Raw genomic sequence first — 22,535 nt, forward strand, 5'->3', positions numbered from 1 at the left:
CGCTTTTGTGTCTCACCTTTTCCGCCCCCGGCTCTTCCCGTCGCCATGACAACCGAGACTAATCGAGCGTGGCAAAGAAGAGAAGGAGCCCGGGAGTTCAGCCTGGACAACGGAAGCCTAAATCCCAGGGAGGAAGAGGAGCGTGACCTCTTCCCCTCCCTGGGACTTAAGCCTGCTCCCCCGCCCTGCCTGGCGTGCCCATCATCTCGAAGTCCTGCCGTTCCCGGCGTCTGCCCCGCCCCTCCCCCCCCAATGACACTCCCTGTGCCGCCTCCGAGCCTCGCTCATCTATCTACTCCCCCTCCGTAACCTGCCTTTCCTCCCTCCCCCCCACAGTCCTTCCGTCCCTGGCGCATCGTCCCTCTTCTCCCCGCTCTCTCACCCCCCCACCCATTCCCCGAGTGAGGGGAGCAATGGCCCCGAGCGTTGGGCCCGCAGCTCAAATCTGGCCCCGTGTGAGTCTGGGTAACTCCTCTGGCTGCCAGATCTTCTTCAGCCGTAAAATGGGGCTAATGGCCTCTGCCTCAAAGGAGTGTTTTGAGGATCAGGTGATAGACTCGTTTTAAGAAGAAAAAAAGAACCCGCTTCTATTGGAACCTGACCCTAAGCAGCTTCTGTATCCCCTCCCCCCCTTCCATCTCTCCACTGGCTCTTGGATCATTGAATCGGGACACTGCCACGCCAGCTGCTGGAGAGCCGAGCCGGCACACCCTGATAACTGGGCCTGGGCAGAGATGCCCGGTGTAAGCAACGGCATCTTCTGGACCCCTGCCCCAGGCCCACGTCCTGACCCGCAGGCTTTGTCCCAGCCCAACCTGGGCCGCCTCCTGCTCAGGGTTTTCTTTTGGGAGATGGGGGGAGAGGGAGGTGATCCATTGTGAGTCCGGCCCCCTGCAGGGGAGCCTACATGTTATAAAGAGTAATTTGTGCTAACGAGGAATCCTTGCCTCGCTGTGGAATGGGGATGTCCTTAACGAAAGTTATTCAGCTCTGGCCAGAATGTGTAAGGGACATGATGGAATCATAAAAATTAAAATATAATTATTTAAAAATCACTTGTACATTCCACTTTTCCTCAAGTGGCAATCCTTTGACTTCCTACCTCTGGTCCTAGTCCTATTCCCACCCTTCTACCCATTGGAAAAAAGAGAGAGAGAGAGAGAGAAGGTAGTCCAAATTCCCAAACAGTCTTCAGGCCTCAGCCTGAAAAAGCTGGGGATCTCAGCTAGGAAGTGGAGAGTCCAGGGGTGGGAGCCAAGGTCAGATTCCGATTCATTAGACTTTATTTCTTTTGAGTCTCTAGGGAGGCAGCAGGGACATAAGGCGAAGTGGCAGTAGCTTGAGGGGCCAGAGCAGATCAAGAGCTGGGAAGGACCGGGAGAAAGAGGAGGAGACATACATCCAAGGCAAGGGAACTAACTAGTTCTTCTTCTGTCTCTGAATTTTATACAGCATCTCCTGCATCCTTCGCAACTGAAACAGACAAGCATATTGATCTGAGTCCCTACACTAAGAAATCGGGAGCTCTTCAAATTTCTGCTTCCTCAGACAAATCATTTATGGCAAATTTAGAAGCAGTCTTGTTCAACAGTTCTCAGAGGTCAGTCCCCAAGATCTTTTCAAGAGTTTGAGGTTTCATAATTATTTTTATAACATTAAGATGTTTTCATTCTTCAATATAGTGAATATTAATATGTATAAGCCAAAAAAATATCTGGGAGGGGTGCCCATTTCAAGGGATTCTAAAACCAAAAATATTTATCTAGTGCAACCCTTTCACAGAACTCAACTCACAAGGGCATTTGGACAAATTCATTTTCATGGTAATCCCCTCCCTACCCTGCAAAAAGAACCCTGGCAGAAGGCTATTTGGAAAAGTGGTTGCAGAGGCTTAATTATGGTTCTCACACATGAAGTAAAATTCCTAGGGGGAAAAAATTTTGGCAGATGCTACAAATCCTAAACCTTTCCACTATTGAAATTCAATTCTGGTTTGGGAAAAATAGTGCTGAAGTTCCCAGCAGGTAGAGGATTTGAACTGCCTTGGACCATACAACCTAATCCCATTATCCCATCCTGCTCTCACCTCCTCATCTTTCTCCCGGAGCAGCTTCTCAGCCTCTACATCAACCCCAGACAGGAATGCTGGGATGGCGAAGTCAGTAACACTCTCCCGAGTCAGCTTGCTGAGAGGTCAGGGGAAATGGGTGCCAGTGAGGGCAAGGAGATGCCAGGCCCCTGCCTGGATTCGGCCCTAAGGCCTGAAGGAGCAGGTGTGGAGGGCCTGCTCCCATCCACACCTGCCAACAGCTCTGCTTGGGCTCCTGGGGTTGGCTCTTCCCGTCCCGTCTGCCCTCCCCCCAGGCCCCCTTCCTGGCCATACTTGCGATTTCTTTCCTTCACCACCATTCGAGTCATGCTCTGGATGCATTGTGCCCGATAGTTCTCATAATGTATTTCCCTTGTCACATCCTTAAGATCCTGCATGTGGGTGCGTACCAGCATGGTCCTCAGCTTCACAAAGTCACAGTGTCCTGGATTTTCCACTGCATAGCAAGGCTGGGAATCAGCCTAGCTTGAGGCTGGGGTTGGGGGGAAGCACCTGAGGGCAAGGAAGTACCCTCCCTTCCCTGACCCCACAAAACTCAAAGAGTTTTTACCTTCTACAATACCCCAAGGATAGAGCCGTCCCCGAACACGCCGCCCTTTGGCTTCCACCACGGTGTTGCTGCCGATGACAGCAAAAGGGATACTGTCCTGGAAGAAGGTAGGGTTCCTATCAGTGCCTACCAAACCCCATCACCTCTGAGGCCTCACCTGCCCTTCTGACCAGAGTGCTTTTAAGTAGCAGGACCTGGTGCACCCAGCCTCTAAGATGATCTTAGTCCTTCCCAGGGGTGTGTTGTTTACTGTTCTTTACTGGCTGGTAAGAGTCAATTGTTAAATTTTCAGTGTGAGCATTTTCAGTTCAGTTGCTTTCAGTTGTACCAACTCTTCATGAGCCCATTTAGGGTTTTCTTAGCAAAGATACTTTAGTAGTTTGACATTTCCTTCTCCAGCTCATTTTACATATGAGGAAACTGAGGCAAACACTGATATGCCCAGATTCACAGAATTAATAAGTGTCTTAAGTTAGGTTTGAATTGAGGAAGATGAACTGAGTGAGGCCTGGCACTCCATTCCCAGCACTACCTAGCTGCCCATTTACACCTCAAAAATTGCAAATGCTACAAATAAGGACTTAATTTATTATTTTGTTGATTTTCTAGCCTTAAGAAAATAATGGAGAAAGTGTTAAAATGTGGATTAAATTCAAAAGTGTGTTTGTGTCCATTTTCCCTTCTAGAAAGCTAATAATTGTTTAGCATTTACCAGCATATCACTAGCCCTTCCCCACCCTAACTGTTCACCTTGCCACAGACCTACACTTCAGCCCAAGAAGAGTGGGATGTGCTTCTGAGTAGGGAGGGGCAGGGCCTACGTTAACTACACTCATCTCAAGGATCTCCACCTTCAGGGCCTGGTCCTGTAACTTGAATTCCTCATCTTCATCAGAGTCACAGGCTGGGAATTGGTAGATCTGGATTCCAAAGTGCTCGATTTCTTCTCGAATCTGAACAAAAAAACAGAGTGGAGGAATAAGGAGACAGAAGGGCATGGTTCTCAGAATCTGTTCCTCCCTCCTTATGCATCCCATACCATTAGTGCCCCACCATCTACCTCACCTTTCGTTTCTTGTGCTCTACTTCACAGGGTGTCAGTGTGTCAGCCTTGGCCAAGATGGGCACAATGTTGACTCGATGATGCAGGGCCCTCATGAACTCCACATCTAAGGGTCGGAGCCTGGGGTGTGGGAGGGAGAGAGAGGGCTCCTGGGCCAATTGTGCTATAGCTCTCTCCACTACAACATCCCAAACCTAGACGACTCCAAAGGAACAGAGGCTTTATTCAGTGCCCCAGACAGAGGAAACATACCCATGGCCAAAGGGAGAGATGAAGTAGAGACAGCAGTGCACCCTGTTATCCTGAATGTTCTTACGGTTGAGACCACTTTCATCCCGGAAATACTGTTCAAATTGCTGGTCGATGTAATCTGCCACTGGCTTCCAGCTGGGGCAGGGTTGCACAGACAAAAGCATGGAGGTCTCATGAACACTTGTTGGTTTATGCTTTCCCCAAACATGTATTAAATACCTACTATGTATGGAGTATTGTGTTCCTACTATATATGTACTCTGAAGCTGATGGGGGTCTATACTGAGTGAGGCCCAGGGACCTACCCTTTGGCTTAAAGCAATAAGCACCATTTTTGTCCCCTTGTATTCTGCTTTCAATTTATTTTATTGATTCTCATTAAGAAATAGGCAGCATGGTTTAGTGGACAGAGGGCCAGCCTTGAAGTCAAAGAAATTTGGTTTCAGGAACTACCTCTTACACATACTACCTATTGTGAGGAAGTACTTAAGTCTCAAACTACTCTATGTAATTCTGAGGCTATAGACTATAGATTAGTAGCTAACTTGTATTAGTAGTGGGAGATTCCACAGTAGAAAAAAACTATACCAATAAGATGACAGTTATGGAGAAAATAATTTCATGGAATTGGATAAAAAATTCAGTCCAAGACTGTATGTGACAGATATTTGCTATATGTGGCTCTTGTTTAAAGAGTAGGCAAGGAGAAGGAAGAGGAGGAGGAAACATGACTGTCGTAGAAAGACACTAATGAGGAGCCCCTAAGCCCAGGTGAGCCCTGAGCTGTATGGTTAAAAACATTGGTGACATGTTCATCTCCACCTTCTTGCCTTTGCTCTCACTATTCTCTCTGCTCCATGTCCTCTTTTCCTTCTATCTAGAACAGCTACCACTTAAATGACATTTAAAAATTTGATTTATAGAGTGACATACATGATGTCACAGAATCCTTACCACCCTGTCAAACAGGTAATACAGTTATTTATGTCTCCATTTTGCAGAGGAGGTAACAGATGAAGAAAGGTTAAGTGACTTGTCCAGAATCCTAGTGCTAAAGGCAACTTTTGGGCATAGATCTGCCCGTATTCTGGATATGACTCATCATTACACTAAACTACCTCTAATCACCCTCTAAAACCCTTCTAACTTCATCTAGTCTGAAATGATTCCCCCATCAGGTCCATACTTTAAATTCTTTTAGCATTTAGAACAATTTGGCACTTAATTATATGCAATTTTGGATGGTCTTCTCATGTGCTCATTACAGTCGTAGTCACAAAATCCACTGGAAGGGACCTTAAATATTATCCAATCCAATCCTTTCATTTTACAAATGAAAAAAATGAGGACTAAAGAGATCAGGTGCCAGAATCATAGGATTTTAGAGTTGGAAGAGACCTTAATAGAAATCTAATCCAACTCCTGCCCAAAATAAATCTGGCCATGGCACACTGGACAAAGGTGCCATCCAATTGCTGCAATCTCTGTTTGAAGGCCTCCAATGAGGCCCCCTCTCCTTGCTAAGAAGCAAACCATTTCACTTTGGGACAATTGGCTCTATTTCTTAGGAAGTTCTTCCTGTCATCAAGACTACATTATCCTCTCTGCTACTTCAATCCATTGCTCCTGATTCTGACCTCTGGAAGAAGAGAGACCAAGTTTAATTCCTCTTCCATATACAGCCTCTACATCAGCTAGTCTTTTATAAACGAAACATTCCCAGTAGCTTTTATATATGACACACTCAAAGTCTTTTGCCATCCTTGTTGCCTTTGAGGCATCATATGTTTCAGAGAAATGATTTATGATTGAGGGAAGAAAAGTGAACAGGGCTTAGAAGGGGGAAGGTTTCAGGGCATATTGGCAAAGTGACACGGTGATCTGTGAAGGATCAGAGTTTTGGAGAAAACTCCAGATTCATAGACCTCAAAAGGGCTATTATATGGCTTCAGTAATATAAGCTTTAAAGCACTATAAGGATGTTAGCTCTTATTGGCATCCCACACATACTCCCCTAGAGCAAGAGGAGATAAGTGTGGCTTCAGGGATTAGGGGAAAGGGTTGATTTGGAATGATTTGAGTCTGTATCCAGCGGGCAAGGTGATTAACTCCTCTGTGCCTTGGATTCCTCATCTGCAAAATGAGGATAATAATCCTCAAAGAACCTATTTATTTTTTGTTTTTGTTGAAAGAATTGACTAACAGTATAAGCAACACACTTTGCAATCCCTAAAACACTGTTATTTGATAATATGTCATCCTCATCATCCTCATACATACCCGGCACTGGGCTACAGAAGTACAAGCCCTGACAGAGCTTCCAATGTAGGCTGGAAGACAAACTGCATGGATGTAAAATAATGAGCAATAATCAACCAACTAATCAACAAACACCTCAGCCGTATCCTGTGGAACCTAATACAAATTTATTTAACCTCTCTCTCTCGTAACACTTTAGGTTACAATATGAGGTCTGGCTTCTATCTGTACAAGTAGTTTTCTTACCAATGAGTTTCCTATACCAGTAAAATCACATATTCTCTCTCTATTCATCCCTTATTCCTATATTTATATGCTATATCTATATTCATTACATATCTTAGTTTATTGTCTAAAATGGGGGATATAAATACAAAAAAAAAATTCCTTTTCTCTTAATTTACTTAAAGGCAAGACAGGTTGGGCAGTAGGAGCTCAGGGTAGCAAACATTATTAGAGGTCAAGGAAGGAGAGAGAGTGTGTGTGTATATAAAATTTAGGATTCATGAATATGTGGAAATACATTATATACACACAGATAGTGCGTACATATACATAAATACACATCCTTACTTCCATAAATGTGACAATTACACAAATAAGTCACTGAAGTACCTGGAAAAAACAAGAATAGACAAGGTATATGTATGGCAAGGTCCTCACTCAAAAAATCTTCAAGAAGTCCCTATTACCTTTATGATTATGCAAACTTCTCAGCCTGTCATTTTAAATCTATTTACATTCTACCTGAAGTCTGCCATTCCAAACTTGCTTTATGTTTTCTTTCATAAATTTTCTTGCCTCTTAGAATTGTCTTCTTTTAAAATAGCTCAGCATTGCCTCCTCCATGAACCTCCTTGGATTCTGAAATTAAGATTCTCTCCTTCCTCAAATTACTTTGCATTTATGTATCAGTGTACATGTATTTTTGCTGTATCCTCTGTAGAAGGTAAGCCCTTTAAGAGAAAGGATTTGGGGGTGGGGAGGAGGGTTTCTTTTATTTCCTCAATGGATTCAGTACCTGATTCACAGAATCCTTTTCCTATTCAGTTACCATGATCTATTCTTCCATTCCATTTAAACTATACACAGATGGTTATATCTTGATCTTGCCATTAATTTGCCACCTGTTTCTCTGTTTAAGAACTTTGAAATTCCTTTATCTGATCATAATCATTTATAATCCTATCTTTCCCGTGTCTTTTGACCCCCTAATCCTGTTCTTTGCCCTGGCTATGACCTGGAGATCATAGTCATATGACTATATATAGAGTCATTCCCTCTAGTTCTTTTCTAGCTATCACTTCTCCACGGCTTTCTTCCCTGCAGCTGGTGACACAGGAGTTAGAAAATTGGACCTGAAAATGGGAATATCTAAGTTCTGACCAAGTCATTTAACCTCTGTTTACTCCAATTACTCCATCTTAACTGTAAAATGAGGATGATAACCTCAAAGAATGATTTTGAGGGTCGAATAAGATAATTTTTGTTAAATTGTTTTTAAAAAATTGCTCAACACAAGTAACTTAACTCTACACTATCCTCTACTCTTGAATAGTGTGCCACTTTGTCCTAGTGTCATGTCAACCCCTAAACCTGGATAACTCCCATCACTCCCCTCCTTCATTCCTCCATTACTATGGAATAGAACTGGAAGAAATCATGAAACCATACTGTTGGCCCCACTTCAAATTTATGTTGTCTACATTACCAATGTGGAAATATGTTTAATATGATTGGACTTGTATAATCCATATGAGATTGATGTTTTGGAGGATGGGAGGGAAGGAAAGAAGGGAGAAAGATTTGGAATTCAAAATCTTATTTAAAATTGAATGTTGAAGGGTAGCTAGTGGCAGTGGATAGAGCACCAGTCCTGAAGTCAGGAGGACCTGAGTTCAATCTGGCCTCAGACACTTGACACTTCCTAGCTGTATGACTCTGGGCAAGTCACAACCCCAAATACCTCAGAAAAAAAAAAAAGTTGAAAACTATCTATGTATAATTGGAAAAAATAAATTACTATTTTTAAAACCCCCCACCAAATTTATATTTTTCTAATCTTAATTGAACTGTAACTTCAATAATACAAGCATTCTGTTCTTCCCTAATTGTGTCACTATCCATAGCAACTTTTCTAAACCTTCCCAAGTCTCATCAAGCCTCTCATGACATAATCTCCCTCATATTTCACCCTCCCAAAATTGAGGCCAATCTTGAAGAGCTTTTCCTTCTCCCCTCCGCATCTATCATATTCAGATATCTTCTAGTACTGTCTTCTTCCTTCACTCTGTTCTTGTGTGAAGAGTCTCTTCTTCTTACCAATGCCAACTCAACGTATACCCTTGATCCCACGTCCTCCCATCTTCTTCAGATTATTGCCCCCATCCAAATGTTCTTTCATATTCATCTCTCCTCCTACTGGCTCCTCCCTTGCTATCTCTAGACATACCCAAGTCTCCTCCAGCCTTGTTTTTAATCAGAATTTTTATCCTTATTTTATCCATCCTTTCTGTCATCTTACACATCCCTTTGTTTGATGTGTATCTTGTGTTCTGGTGTGAGCGCTTGCAGAACCTTTTTCAGGGCTGCTCATCCATCTGTGATGTCCTGATTCACCCAACTCTTACCCGTGGTCCCAAGAACTGTAAACTTTCTCTCAGCAGATGGCTAAACCAGGTTGAGGGTAACCGATAGGCCTCAAACCTGGTGAGTTAGAGGAATACCTACCATAAGTAGTTGAAGAGTTTTCCTGGTGAAATAGGTAGATGACAACAATTTGTTCAATGGCCCCAAAAGTGGCTGAGTGCTTAGAGCTCGGTCAGACACTGAAGTCACCTTGACTTTCATCCTGCTGCTAGATGGCAGTGACTGGGGCTGAAGAATTTGTGCAACTATGCCTCCCACTAAGACAAGACTTCAGCCTCTTCAAAAAACAAAGGACAAGCAACATTCCTACCTTCACAACTCCTGTATGCACACTCTGTCATCTTGGTGCTATCTCTCACTTGCACTACTATAGTAGCTGCCTAACTGATCTCTCTGCCTCTAATTCATTCTCTAATCCAATCCGTTCTCCATTCAGCTACCAATGTGATTTTTCCTGTTCCATGAACTTGAGTGGCTCCATATTACATCAAGGATTAAATATGAAATCTTCTGTTTCTCTTCTACTTTTCCAGTCTTCTCACACCTACAATCCAGCTAAATGTACCCACTGTATGTAATGACATTTCATCCTCCTTCTCCAAGCTCTGCACAAGCTTTCCCACAGATTTCCTGGAATCTCTCTTGGCCTCCATCTATTCGTTTCCCTTGTTCCTTTTCAAGACCCAGCTCAAATCTCATTTTCTGCAGTAGGCTTTTTTAGCTGCTATTGCCTTTCCTTCTCAGATTACCTTCCATCTACTCCAAACATAGCTTCTATGTACCTAGTTATCTACATGTTTGCTTCCTCCATTGGAATATATGATCCTTGAGGGCAGGAACTGTTTCTGCCTTTCTCTGAATTCCCAGCATCCAGCATAGTGGTGACCTAATACTTAATAAGTACACTTAGCAGATGATATGCCAATAGTAGACACATAATAAATGCTTATTAAATTTAATTTAGTTGGAGCACAGCTTCATTTGAAAAATTTTGCTTCAGGGCCTGGAGATTAAACAGACTAATAATACCCGGTCCTTTTTCTTGGCCACTCCCTTTTCTGCACATCCCTCCCTCTCCCCCAACTCACAGTTACTGTTCAGTTGAGAAACCATATGGCACAGCAGAGAGAATGACAGACCTGAAGTCAACTTCTGGCTCTGACATCTACTAGCTGAGTGATCTTGGGCAAATCACTTTCATTTACCTGAGCCTCTGAAAAAGGGAGATGAAAGAATTGCACTACCTAACACACAAGGGTGTTTTTAGGATATAATTATTGTGAATCTCGAAGCACCATAGCACAGACATATGAGATGCATGTGTGTCCCAAACCAGAGAGACATGGCTTGAGGCACAAAACTGCTTGAGACCTACCCTTGTAATTGGACCCATCTCCCTTTTCCTTCTGGATCCCATTCCCTCCCTTCTCCCCTCCCTACCACCTCACCCTTAGTGAGAAGATTGGGGGTGGGGAGATAAGATCGCTCAGTGAGAGCTGTACCACTCAGTGTTGTTCACAGCATCTCCAAAACCTGGTGTGTCCACGACCGTGAGCTTCAGCTTGACACCTTTCTCCTCGATGTCCACGGTATGTTTAGTGATCTCCACTGTTTGCATGATCCGTTCTGGAGAAGGGGAAAACTGAGGCCCAAGCAGAGGCAGGATGTATACCCCAAATCACACGGGCCTCATCTGGACCAAAATCCAGGTGTCCAGCCTTACTGCCCAGACTTCCTCGCCCTCCTCCATTCTCACCCTTATCTGGGTGCCTTTTCTATGGGAACCAGCAAGCTGCATGATTCCCAACACAGGAAATGCCGATGGCTGTTGGCTTCAGCCCCAGCCTCTTGTTCCAGGATTCTCTCTCTCTCTGGATTCCCGGAATCCTTAGGGGGTCACAGACCCATTTAAGAGCACATGACTCTGGCCCCTGCCCCCTCTCTACTACCCAGCTAAAAACTGCCAGATTGGGCAGGGGTGACCACTGGGAAATGTTAGCCCTCTCCAAGGACCTGGAGAGATCAGGACACAAAGTGGAGACCTCCACCCATGGAGGTTCTGTAGGGGCTCTAGTTTCCTGAGAGAAGTGGTAGGTCTGCCTGTTTCCCTCCCTTGCTGCATCTAGCCCCCCCACTCACTCCCTTTTGCTCACCTTCAGAATTCAATAATCTTCGGTCCCGGTACATGTCAGTGAGGAAGAGGCTGTTGATAAGAGTGGATTTGCCCAGCCCAGACTCTCCTGGTAGGGGAAAAAAGGCAGAGACACCCATTTAGGTCTGGGAAACAATAAGGAGACTTCTTCCTAAACTAGGCATATGGTAGGGTAGGGCAGGGATAGAATGGAAGGAAACTGGAAATAGCTCTTCTCTTTCCTATTCTGACCAAAAGGTTTACATTTTTAAAAAGCATCTTAGAATTCATCTAATCCACCCATTTATTTACAAAGGAAAAAGCTAAGGCCTCTAAAATAGGGAACGACTTGCCCACACCCAATTTGGTATTTGGACAGCAGAACCAGAGCGAGAACTCAAGCATCCTACTTTCCTGTTTAGGATGCTTTCCCTTGTACCATATTGTCAGCAATGCACAACCCTTTAGCTACTTGTGTGACGTCTCCCCTTCACCATCCCACCTTTTCTGCCAATAATTTGGGGCACTGTGGCCTTGATGCTGTCTTGATATCCCTACTCTTTTTCACCATGGGAGACTCCCCAGTCCCTACCATACCTGCCACCATGAGGGTGAAGTCAAAACCCTTTTTCATAGATTTTCGATGAACCTGGTTGGGAAGAGTGGCAAACCCCACATACTCTTTATCATCCTGTCAGAGAGGAAGTACAGCTTTGTTTAGTAAAGGGAGTAGCAAGATTCCCTGAACCCAGAAGTACCCTCCTCCCACTTGCTCACAATCTTGGAAAGCAGCTGCTCATAGTTTCTCATTGGGCCTGCTCTCCTGGCCCTGCTGGCTCTTTCTAGGAAGCCCAACTTGATCGATCCAGGGAATAGTAAGGGACCTGTTGGGATCCCAAGATGGAGGGTCTACCCAGCAGGAACATAAAATCCCCACTCTCCCTTAAGCTCTTCTATATCCAGCTATGCTGCATGCCCTCCCATGTCTTCCTTAGCCCTCCTTGGGGGAATGGGAACACCCCACCTCAGAGGAGTCATAAGGGTCCAGCCTGCCCCAAGGGCTCCGAGGCCGGCTTGAGGTGCTGAGCATGCTTGAGGAAGAGATGCAGAGGTGAGCCTGGCTTTCTGTCTGGAACCGAGAGGAGGTTCTGCACTCCTTGAGCTCTGACTCTTCACAGGGATCCAGGAGAGCAGGGAGGTGCACTTGGGAAGGGCATATTGCCTCTGGATGGGGCACGTCACCCCCAGGGAACTCTTTTACAAACACTGCCAGCTCGGCCTCCTCTGTGTCTTCTAGGAACCGCTTAATCTGGTAGGGAGGAGAAGGAGGGGAGAGAGGAAAGGCAAGGAGCAATGAGAGGGGAAGGGAGAAAGGAGAGAGAGGGGAGGGGAAGAGATGGGAAGACCAGGAAAGAAGGAAGAGCTCATTTTAAAAAGTAAAGAAAGTAGGAGCTCCTCACCATGCTTACCTTCTCCCTAGCCCTGGACAAATCTTTCCCCTCCTTGCTCTCCCCACCCCATTCCTTACACATATGTACCACACTACTGATGCCTAGAATTCTGAGCCCAGCAGGATCCTGAGAACCCATGCAGATGAGTTTACCTTTCTCTGCCGCCCCACCACCACACATGAGAACATCCCTCAGAACTAAAGAGTTAGGGAGATGAGAGGCACTGGACATGACTGAACTCAAACATCATCCTAGAGACCCGAGTCATACCCGAGGTAGTAAGAGAGACATGATTGCTAGAAGGAAGCCAGTCAGCAGAGAAAGTGCCAAGGGAGGGAATGGGCCGGAGCTGCCTGGGGATCAGGAAAGGAATGGAACAGGCTTGGTTTTGAAGAGGTCTTCAAAGAGATAGCAGAATAAGACCCTCTTCTCCAAACTGGGTTAATTAAGTTCCCCCACTCCTGAGCCACTGGCTTTGGAAAGGAGCTAGGCTAGCAGCACAGAAATATTCCTGGGAATTAAAGTTTCAACCAGTCATATAAAAACCCCAAGAATTTCAGTCTCCATTTCCAGGTCTCTGACACAAAGACCAGGAAAAGCACAGAGGGGGAATAATTCAACATGCCAGAGGTAAAAGCTGCACTGGGCTACAGAGGTGGAGAGGGGCGACAGAATGGAAGGGGAGAAAGTAGAAAAGGAGGGACTACAAGCTTCCCTCCCTGTGGAAGAAGGAGCTTAGTGAAGGCTGAGGAAACAATTCTGCCTTTAGTTGTGCTGCTAATTTAATAGTTTAAGATGGATATCACTGAGTGTGGCTAACCAGCCAATTTGCCCAGACCCTAGCTGGTGCCGGAGGGAGGTTCTGGACCAGAGAGTATCCTGCTCTGGATAGCAGTGCCACAGTGAAGCACCTTCTTTGCAATCAGACACTCAGGGAATGTGCCCCTGGCAAAGAGTAGAGCCGAGCTGGAGGCTAATATACATAGGCCTGCCTCCTAAGCCCCAACCCAGACTGGGGGGGCCACATTCCCAGCTACCACCCTTCCCCCTTTCCCCACCACCACTGCCCTTCTTCTTTGGTGGGCAGTGCCCTCTGCCAGGAGCCTGGTGGTGCTGGGCACAACCCTGCCCTACGAGGTCCACGTGCCATCCTCAGACAAAGGACAAAGGCCTCTGGGCCAATGTCATCATGGAAACTAACACTCTCCAAGGACCTGGGCAGAGAGGTGGGAGGTGATTGCAGAGCCCCTAATGACCAGAGCCTAGAGCCATGAGCAGGTAGAGCTGACACCCAAGAATCCCCCTTCTCCCTGTCCCCCTCTCACAGACGAGGACTGAAGGAGAAAGACCTAGTGAGCCCGTTCCCAAATCCCACTGCTGCTCAGTTCTAAGTAAGAGGCAAACACTGTAGGAAAGGAGTCCCCAGGCTCTCCAGGCTTAAACCCCTACAACCTGCCTGTTGCTATGGCCACTAGCGACCTTGGGGGAGGGGAGGATGGGAAAACCGAGGAAACTGCATCCCTAAGACCATTTCTAGCTGGATCCCAGAATGTGGGAATTTATTGATAGAAAGAGGCTGGTTTGGGGGTAGGACTTGACCTAAAAAGGCTCTTTCCATCCCTGATGCTTGTGATGCCCCTGAGAGAAGAAGGGGGGGGGGGTAGGGAGTGGACAGCAGGCTCAGTCTGGCAGGCAGCCCAAAATCCTGGGGAATTCCTATGAGGACCTTGTCCTGTCCTCCCGCCCAGCCACACTGTGACTGAGTAGCCGGCCCTGATGAAGGGCTTGGAGAGGGAACTGAAGGGAGTGCGTGTGGGAGAGATGTGGCAAAATTGCCAGGTCTGACTTCTATCTGGGCTACTAGCCTCAAAGCAGACTCTCTTTCCCAAGGGAGGGAAGGGGAGAAAAAGCAACAAGCATTTATTAAGTATCTGCTGTGTGCCAAACACTACTTAGCAGTTCACAAATACCTCCTTTGAGACTCCCAACACCCTGTGAGGGGGGTGCTATTGTCCCTGTTTCACATGAGAGAACTCAGGCATAGAGGTGAAATAACTTGCTCAGAACCATCTGAGGGTAAATTGAAAATCAGGTTGTCTTCCTGACTCGGGTGTTCTGTTCACTGTGCCACTAGCTACCTCTAGAAAGGGGGATGCCAAGGAAGATGACCAGCTCTGAAGTCCCCTAACAAGACTGAGGAAGAACCAGGCCCAGAACTGAACTAAGAGGCCCGATTTAGGGTTTGTTTTTTGTTTTTGTTTTTGTTTTTGTTGGGGCTTTTTGACTCTTCTTTTATCCCTATCTACCAGCGCATCACAGTTTAGTCTGGCTTCCTGGTAGCAATGATGGGTTTAGTGGTGAGGAGGTAAGAGAGACAGGAGACAACAAAATGATTTGTTCTCTGCTTTGGAAATAATTAGTCTGGATGTAGAAAGAAATGATAGACTAGGAATTTTCCCAAGGTTAAGCCTCTGGGCTCTCATCCCCGAGTCAGTGGCCAAATTATTTCCTAACCCTAGCCTCTGTCTTCTCATCTGAAGATAGTGAAGAATTGCCATTTATTTAGGGCTTTGAAGTACTTTATCTCATCTAAACTTCCAAACAATCCTGTGAGATGGATACTATAAATATTTATTACTCAGTTTATCTAAAACAATGAAACGCTTGGACCACATGGCCTTAGAAGTCTCTGCCAACTCTAGACCTAGATATTCTGATCTCCATTTTACAGATGAGGAAATTGAGGTTCAGAAATAAAATAACTTGTCAATGATCCCATAACTTATAAATACTGAAGGCAAAATTTGAACCCATACAGACCCTAAGTCCAGGATGCTTTGGGCTATAAAAATGAATAGGGAGGACTATTTGCTGAAGTCTGTTTCCAGTTCTTCTAATCTCTAAGCACCTTGCCAAATCCTCAGCAGCAGAATTCCCATCTGATCCCAGCAGAGGCGATCATTCTCCCAGGCTTCAAAGCTCCCTGTCAGCAAGTGCTGAATCTAATTTTATCTTCTAGGCAAGCAAAGTTCCTCAGACATACCCAGCTGTGTCCCAATGCTCTTATTTGCAATCTGGCTGCCCCTGCCCCTTCCTTTCCCTTTCTTTTTGATCCTATGCCTTTGGCAGGGACCAACAAAGCCTGTGGAATGTCTTTCTCCCCACTCTTCCCTTTTCCCTTTAGTCCCCTTAGCCCGTCCCTCATCCCGCCCCACCCTTCCCCGACAACTCTGCACCCCACCCTCGGAGGACTGCAGCAGCAGTATCACTTGGCTCCCCTGCAGTCTCCTGCTCTGATTGGCCACCCCACGATGCTCTGTCTCCTGTTTATCCCTGGTGGGCACAACACAAGCTTCTTGAGTCCCGCTGGCAGCATTAATTTCTGTCTCAGATCAGTCTCAACCCTTACCCATCCTAGGACACCGAGGTCCAAACAAAGAGCCTACCACGGCAGGAAGTGATAAAAATCTCCTAGCCCACACCCTAGCCTTACTCCTTGGCCCAAACCCACTCCTACATTCCCTCCCTCCCTTTTTGCTCCTGTTCCAGTTTCCCCCAATTTCAATTGCCTAATATATGACAACCAAAGCGGCCCAGGAAGGCTGCCCCCTGATTCCCTAACCCTAGGTTGAGAAGCTTTGGGGAACAATTGGCTCTCTTCCTTAGTGACCCCTTGTGTCCTCTAAGCAGAGAGATGTCTTCTCTTCCCAAAGACTGATTTTCTTTAGCGCAGAAGTTCTTAACCTGAGGTCCATGATTTTGCTTTGTATTGTTTAATATTTTGATAACTATTTTTGAACATGGTTTATTTTCCTTTATAATCCTACATCCGGTATTTAAAAAACATGATTTTGAGAAGTGGTCTGTAAGTTTTCCAGAATGCCAAAGAGGTACAGAGATTCCTTAGGCCTTTATCTTAGGAGAATGCACTCTGGAATCTCCTAGTCCCTGGAACACCCTGATGCTCAGGGTCTGATGCCAGTTTTATCTTATTCCACAAGGACAGCAGGCTATGGGGAGAAGAAAGGTAAGAAGGGGGAGAATTTGCCTTGGCTGACTACTAGCTTCTTTCCCTCTAGGAAGTCCTTAAGATTGAGGAAATCGAAGCATAAGGTCAGTGTAGAATAGCCAGCTACCCCCAGAGCTAGACATGAGGTGGGAAATGGAGAGAAAAGCCTGGAAGACATGGGTTTCCAGTATGACAGTTAACTGCCCCATGTGAGTTTTTGTGCAGGTCTTAATGTCAGGGCCTAATCTGTTTTTCTGGATGTGAAATGGGCTTCTCCTTCCCTCAGAGGGAATCTAGGGAGATAAAACCAAGGCTGTCTCTGGCAGGTTGAGTCTAGAGAAGGAAAGGGCAGTTGTCAAAAGTAAGATTCTGAAATTCCCATTCATAAGGAAGGAGAGATCTCTTCAGATAAACTGCCTGAGATGAAGCAGGGAACCAAGGTAATGGTCATATTCTCCCATTGTGAAGATGAAGTGCTGCCTGAAAGTTTGTAGGCCAAGTCTTGAGGGGCTAAATAGGCTTCCTAAGAGCTCTCCCTCCTCACTCCCACCCCCACCTCTCACTGGCTGGGGACTGAACTGGTTGCAAGGGCCAGGACCTGAAATGAACTGAGCCCAGTGTGTGGCCAAGAACGGTCCCCCTCTCTGGCCCCAGCCAGGCTTAGAATCCAGGACAATCAATGTTCCCCCAGGGTTCCCACTACTGGGACAATCAATCTGTCTGTCACTCTTACAGGGACAACAGGAGGAAGGGAAAGGACACCACTTTGCCACTGCCAGGGCCTCCACCGAACAAGAGAAGGTCATAGGGTTGAGGGCCTTCCGGGCCAAGCCTGGAAAAAGCTTGACAGCCCATTCTGGGGTCCCAGAAAATGTTTATTCTTCCCAGACCTGGAAGCTCCAGATTCAATGGGGTTCTCAGACCCTGCCCTTCTGGACATTGCCCACAGTTCCGATCCTGCTGTCAGGAGCTGGTTCCCAGTGCTGCTGTAAACTCTGTCCTCCAGCCATCAGCTCATCACTTATCCTTTCCAAAAGAGGGAGTACAAAAAACTTGGGAGGAGGTGGTTGTCAAAAGAAGAAGAAAAAGCAATGTATGCGTTTCCTGGGCTTGGAAGAAGCAACTAGAGCCCTGAGAAGCCCCCCAAAGAACTGGACTTCCCTTTAACCTCACCCACCTCCCCCCTAGAAGGGGAGCTTCTCTCCCTGCTGAGAAGGGGAGTTTGGCTAAAGTCCAGAGAAGCAAGCTGGTGCCTATGGCACAAATTGGGCCGGCTCCAAGGGTAGCTCAGAGGGGAAAGATTTTGTTTCTCTTCCCCAAGAGAACTAGGCTATGGAGATTGAGCTCATGAACATAACCCAGTGAATTGACCATCATCTGTCTAGAAAGGAAAGAGCCAGTGTTTCCTTGTGAAGTCCTTTTGAAGAGCTGGGGCTGGGGCTGGGGGGAATGGAGGCGGCAAGAATTTCTGGTTGGAGTGGGGACAGGGATATAACATTTGTTCCTTCATTGGGGGAGGGAAAAGGTGGGAGCTGAAGTAGAAGGATCGTAGGGTTTAGAGAAGAGATCCTAGAGATCATCTTAGTCTGACAGCCTCATTTTACAAATAAAGGATTTGGAGCCAAGTCAGGTAAAACTGTCTTGCCCAAGGTCATAAAGCTAAGTCATTAATAAAGGCAGCATTTGAATCCAGGTCCTCTGGCTCCAAATTAGTTGCTCCTTCCCAGAATATTTAGGCAATGTGGCATCATAGAACACTGGACTTGGAATTGAGGAGTTCGGATTTATATTCCCTCTCTTTGAGCCTCAGTTTCCTCTTCTGTAAAATGGGAGCAATGTTCCCGCTCCCTTCTTCGCAAGGTTACCGAGAAGAGCTATATAAAACTGTACAGAGCAGCAAACAATTATTGCTCCATTGTGTCCACCGGCGGTGGCGGAGGAGGAATCGCAGTGGGAGCCGGAAGGGACCTTAGAGGTCAAATGCACCATGGTACGGAGGAGGAAACTGAGGCCAGAGAGCCCTCACGGGCACCGGGTGGCCTTTCCCTCCCCTCCCCAGCCCCGCCTGCCTGAAGCTCCTAAGCTCTCGGGTCGCGGCTGACGCGCTTCTGGTCTCCCAGTGGCCCAGAGCGACCCTCTGGCCGGTGCCCAGCTCGGGCTCGCTCCGGGCCTCCTGCTGTTCTCCTCTCCCCGCGAAGCCCCGGGTTCCCACCGTCAGCGCGCCTGCCCCCTCCTCCTCGGCCACCTCTCCCTCCGCGTCCCGGCCCGCACCCCTCGGGGTCCGGGGAGGCAGCCGGAACGTGGGGCGGCGCGGCAGGACGCCCCCCGGGCAAGGCTCGCGTCCCCGGCGGGCGCCCCGGGGGCCAGGCCGCGGAGCCCCAAGCCCGGCCCGGCCCCAGAGCCGGTGCGCCTTACCATGGCCGCGGCCCGGCGCGGGCCGGCTCCTCCCGGGCAGCCCCGCGCTCTCCCCGCCGCCAGCTGCGCCGCCTGCCTGCCTGCAGACCGCACTCCGCATCGCCAGCCCCCCAGCCCGGCTCCTGCCGCCCCGAGTGCGGACCGGCGGGGGCGGGGCCAGGCAGCCGGGTGGGCGGGGCCCTGCAGCCGGGAGCTCCCCGGGGGCGGCCCTCGCCCCGCCGAGGGGCCGGGTCTGCGGCCGGGGGCGGAGCGCTTTACGCTCAAGGTCTGGAAGGGAGCTTGGTGGTACCCTGATTCCCTCGTTCCACACGGGGGAAACTGAGGCCCGGAGAAGCAACGCGCTTTCCCGAAAGTCGCGCAGGCCGCCAAAGAAACTCTGCACTCGCTCCCTGCCGCCTCCCGGGGCGCTGGAGGGCCCTGCGGGAAAGCCGAACCCTCCCCTCCAACGCTGGTCGCTGCTCCCCAGAACGGCGCTGAGCAATAGCTGAAGGCCGGACAGACCTCGCCCCCCCAAAGGAACGCGCTCCTCTCTTACAGCCAGAAGGGCCGGAGGGCCCCCCCTTCGGCTTTCTGAGCCAGCGGGTCAGGGCGAGGTCTCCTGTGAGAACCCCGACTGCCGGGGGCTTGCTTCGCGGCCACCAGCGGCTCACCCTCTCCTTCCTGGGGGGCCTCTGGAAGTGTGGGGGGAAGGTCTTTGGGGAAAGTCTGTCTTGCAGAGCCCCCTCATCCACGCCGCCGCCCCGGGGCCCCAGAAAGGCGGGCGAGCTCCCTGGGGACGGCCGCCGCGCCGGCTTTGCCAGCCTCTAAGCCCGAGGGGATCGGAGCAGGCGCCCAGGAAGAAGGGAGGCAGGTAGCCTGTAGGATGCTCCCGAGCCAGCGCCCGGAGGCCAGGACCTTGGGTAGCTCTCCCCGAGGCAGAGAGAGGGGGGGAGGGGAGCCCTGCAAGGGAGAGGGCGGCTCCTCCCTCCTGGCAGCTTCCCGGCCGCAGATCGACTGTCTGCAAGAGCTGAGCGTATCCTGCTCTCATCCCTCCCCCCGCTAAGCCCGAAGGCTGGCCAGGGCGGAGAGCCAGCATCTCAGCTCTGAGGGACGCGCAGAGCCCAGGGACTCTCCTTCGTCCTCCCCACCTGGGAGGGGGCGGGCGGGGGGGTGAGAGGCAGGCAGCATAGCCCCAGCAGATGGCAGGCAGAAAGGCCAGAGGCCTGAGCAGCGGGAGGAGGACTCCCGGGGAGCAAAAGCGCGGGGACACGCAAAGGATAAGGAGGAGGCTTGCAAACACGCCCGAGAAGACACAGGGCTGAATGGTGTAGCGGAAATCTCCCTGGGCAACAAGCCCCCTTCCCCACCTGGAAATGGACTTTGAGATTGCTCCGAACCCAAAGAGGTGAAATAGCCTCCCCGTGATCCCGCAGCTAGTATGTGTCCGTGGCGTGACTCTGAGGCTGGCCTGATCCCCTCTACCGTCCTTCTCTTTGCAAATCATTAAAGTAATGCACCAAAAAGGAATTCCTACCCTGCCCCCTAAAAAAGAGGGGCAGGTAATTGGGCAGATCACCGGGCCTTCCCGAGTCTCTTTTCTTCATCCTTAAAATGGAAATGAAAAAAAAAAACAAAACCAAAACCACACCCCCGAGCTCAGAGTCAAAAGAGATGCTGGGAACCAGTGCATCTGACCTCCTCGTTTTACAGATAAGGAAGCTAATAATGGCACTAACATAATGATTGTTCATAGCGTCAGAAATTTAGAAATTCCCTAATCCAACCTGTCGTTTTATAAATGAAGGGATTGAGAAGTGACCGCTCCAAAGTCATTTGCCAAGGCAGTCAGTGGCAGAGCTGCTCAATGAGCTCCTCTGGTTCCCACTCCAAAACTCTCTCCATAGTATCACATGGCTCCCCGGAGGATGAAATGAGATAATGTCCCTGAAAGGATTTTGTAGCTAGCCATGGAGGGGTACGGAAAAAGGAAATGACCATTTCTGTCCTCTGTGACTCTACTGAGGCAGGTCCTACTGTAGGCTCTTTTAAAGGACATTACCAGCTAGAGGCTCAGAGGATAAAGAGAATCAGAAAGTAAGACAGACTTAGAGGTCCAGAGCAAGCAAAAGCCCCACAGAGGAGTGGCTGATCTTCTCCCAGCTTTCTGAAGAGCAGAGGAAAAGCTAGTTTCCAAGGAAAAGTCCCAGGAATGGGGAGAATGGAGAGAAAACCCAGGGTGGGAGCCCAGAATCTTGAGTGAGATGAAAAGAAATGTCATGACATGAACAGTTAAGGCTCAGATATTAGAGGAGAAAAAAAGCTGAAGTGGCTGAATTATGGTAAATCAACAGGAGCAAAGATTCAGTGAAGGAAGATATCTTAGAAATCATCTAAATCCAACCCTTTCATTTGGCAGATGAGAATCAAAAGGCCCAGACACACTGAATGACTAGCTCAACATCACACAGACAATCACTAGCAGAGTTGGATTTAGAACTCAGCTCCATATTCAGTCTTCTTTCTATTGTCCTGATTTGATTACTATTTGCTTTAATAATAAATGATGAATATGAGAAATTTAAAGAAAAGCTTCTTTAGGAAGTAAAGCAAAGCAAAGAAAGTAGAACCAGGAGTTGCTGAAGAAAAAAAAAAGGGTGGGGGAGGGAGATTACAATGATCAACCAATTTTGACCTCAAAGAGAAATGAAGAAGCACTTCTTTCTTCTTCAGGTGACAATTGTGAGTAAGGAGTATTGCCTACATTGTCAAATAAGTTTAGTGTGTTGGTTCTAATTGTTTTTGTTTCTTTATTTCAAGGGGCCTAACTGGGAATAAGGGATCTATCTGGGAACGAACCAACAAAAAGCATTAGAAAAAAAAAAAAAAAAGGAAGATGGGGAGGAAAATAGGAAGGAAGGAAGGAAGGAAAGTAGGAAGGGAGGGAGGGAAGGAAGGAGAGAGGAAGGGAAAGAAGGAGGAAGGGAAGGAAGGAAAGAAGGGAAGGAGGGAAAGAGAGAGGAAGGAAGGAGGGAAGGAAAGGAGGAAGGGAGGAAAACTAAAGCCCAAGGCTCAGCAGGGGAGCAGGAGCTAAGGGAGAGGAGCTGAGGTGTTAACCAGAATAGCCAGCAAAGTCAAAATCCTTGAGAAGCAATGAAATTAAAGCCTGTCTGAAGGCCGCAGAAAAGGAAGCAGCAGCTGCTGCCAGGCCTGAATTTTAAACCCTGTGATGCACAAAGCCCACTTTTAGTCAGCTGGCAGCCGGCCTCAGAGAGATTTCAGATCATCATATAAAAATACCTCCAAGCACTTCCACCTGGTAGCTGGCACAGACAGTGTGGGACTGGTCTCCACAGTTGCTGGAGCCAAGGGTGGGGGTAGGGGCAAGAGAAGCACACAGTGTAGTGGGGAGGCCTTTCTTATGAGAGATGGACCCTCTCATGAGATCCTCCTTTTTTTTTCCCCCTCTCTTCTCTTAACCCTGGGCCAAAGTCCAAAATTGGACACAGAAACCTCTCAGAAAACAAGTGAATAAGTTATGCTTGTTATTCCCCAGCTGTGCCCGGTATCCTGCTCTCTGCCACGGTGAGCACCTGCTGCCCAAGGCCTGGATGGGGCCGTGTGTTCAGCTGCAAACTGGACCTGGGCTAGCTTTTGAGGAAGCTGGAGC

The 22,535-nt window shown here is 48.0% G+C and overlaps 1 protein-coding gene and 1 long non-coding RNA gene across 8 annotated transcripts in view; one reads left to right on the forward strand and one right to left on the reverse strand.

The window, feature by feature from the left end:
* Positions 1-1,259: 1,259 nt before the first annotated feature.
* The window catches only part of SEPTIN4 (septin 4), a 44,980-nt gene continuing 23,704 nt past the window's right edge, over positions 1,260-22,535 (reverse strand). For 3 of the 7 annotated variants that reach the window (XR_004233882.1, XR_004233880.1, XR_004233884.1), the window contains 10 exons: positions 12,039-12,323; positions 11,612-11,705; positions 11,037-11,123; positions 10,386-10,509; positions 3,976-4,110; positions 3,726-3,843; positions 3,512-3,613; positions 2,661-2,757; positions 2,087-2,546; positions 1,260-1,473 (listed from right to left, as the gene is read on the reverse strand). Coding sequence is in view for 1 of the 7 variants with exons in the window: in XM_023502147.2 (XP_023357915.2) it covers positions 1,420-1,473; positions 2,087-2,186; positions 2,384-2,546; positions 2,661-2,757; positions 3,512-3,613; positions 3,726-3,843; positions 3,976-4,110; positions 10,386-10,509; positions 11,037-11,123; positions 11,612-11,705; positions 12,039-12,323 (1,359 nt within the window). In the remaining 6 variants the exon portion in view is untranslated. Of the gene's footprint in view, positions 1,474-2,086; positions 2,547-2,660; positions 2,758-3,511; positions 3,614-3,725; positions 3,844-3,975; positions 4,111-10,385; positions 10,510-11,036; positions 11,124-11,611; positions 11,706-12,038; positions 12,324-18,889; positions 19,405-22,535 lie in introns of those variants that run through there. The other 4 variants (XR_004233885.1, XM_023502147.2, XR_004233881.1 and 1 more) reach the window with 4 other exon arrangements.
* Positions 1,455-4,208, forward strand: LOC111720475. The gene is made up of 2 exons (XR_004233886.1): positions 1,455-1,600; positions 3,754-4,208. It is a non-coding gene; the product is annotated as an uncharacterized LOC111720475 (long non-coding RNA).

The sequence above is a fragment of the Sarcophilus harrisii genome, chromosome 4 (genome assembly GCF_902635505.1).
Source record: "Sarcophilus harrisii chromosome 4, mSarHar1.11, whole genome shotgun sequence".
In the NCBI taxonomy this organism is placed as follows: domain Eukaryota; kingdom Metazoa; phylum Chordata; class Mammalia; order Dasyuromorphia; family Dasyuridae; genus Sarcophilus; species Sarcophilus harrisii.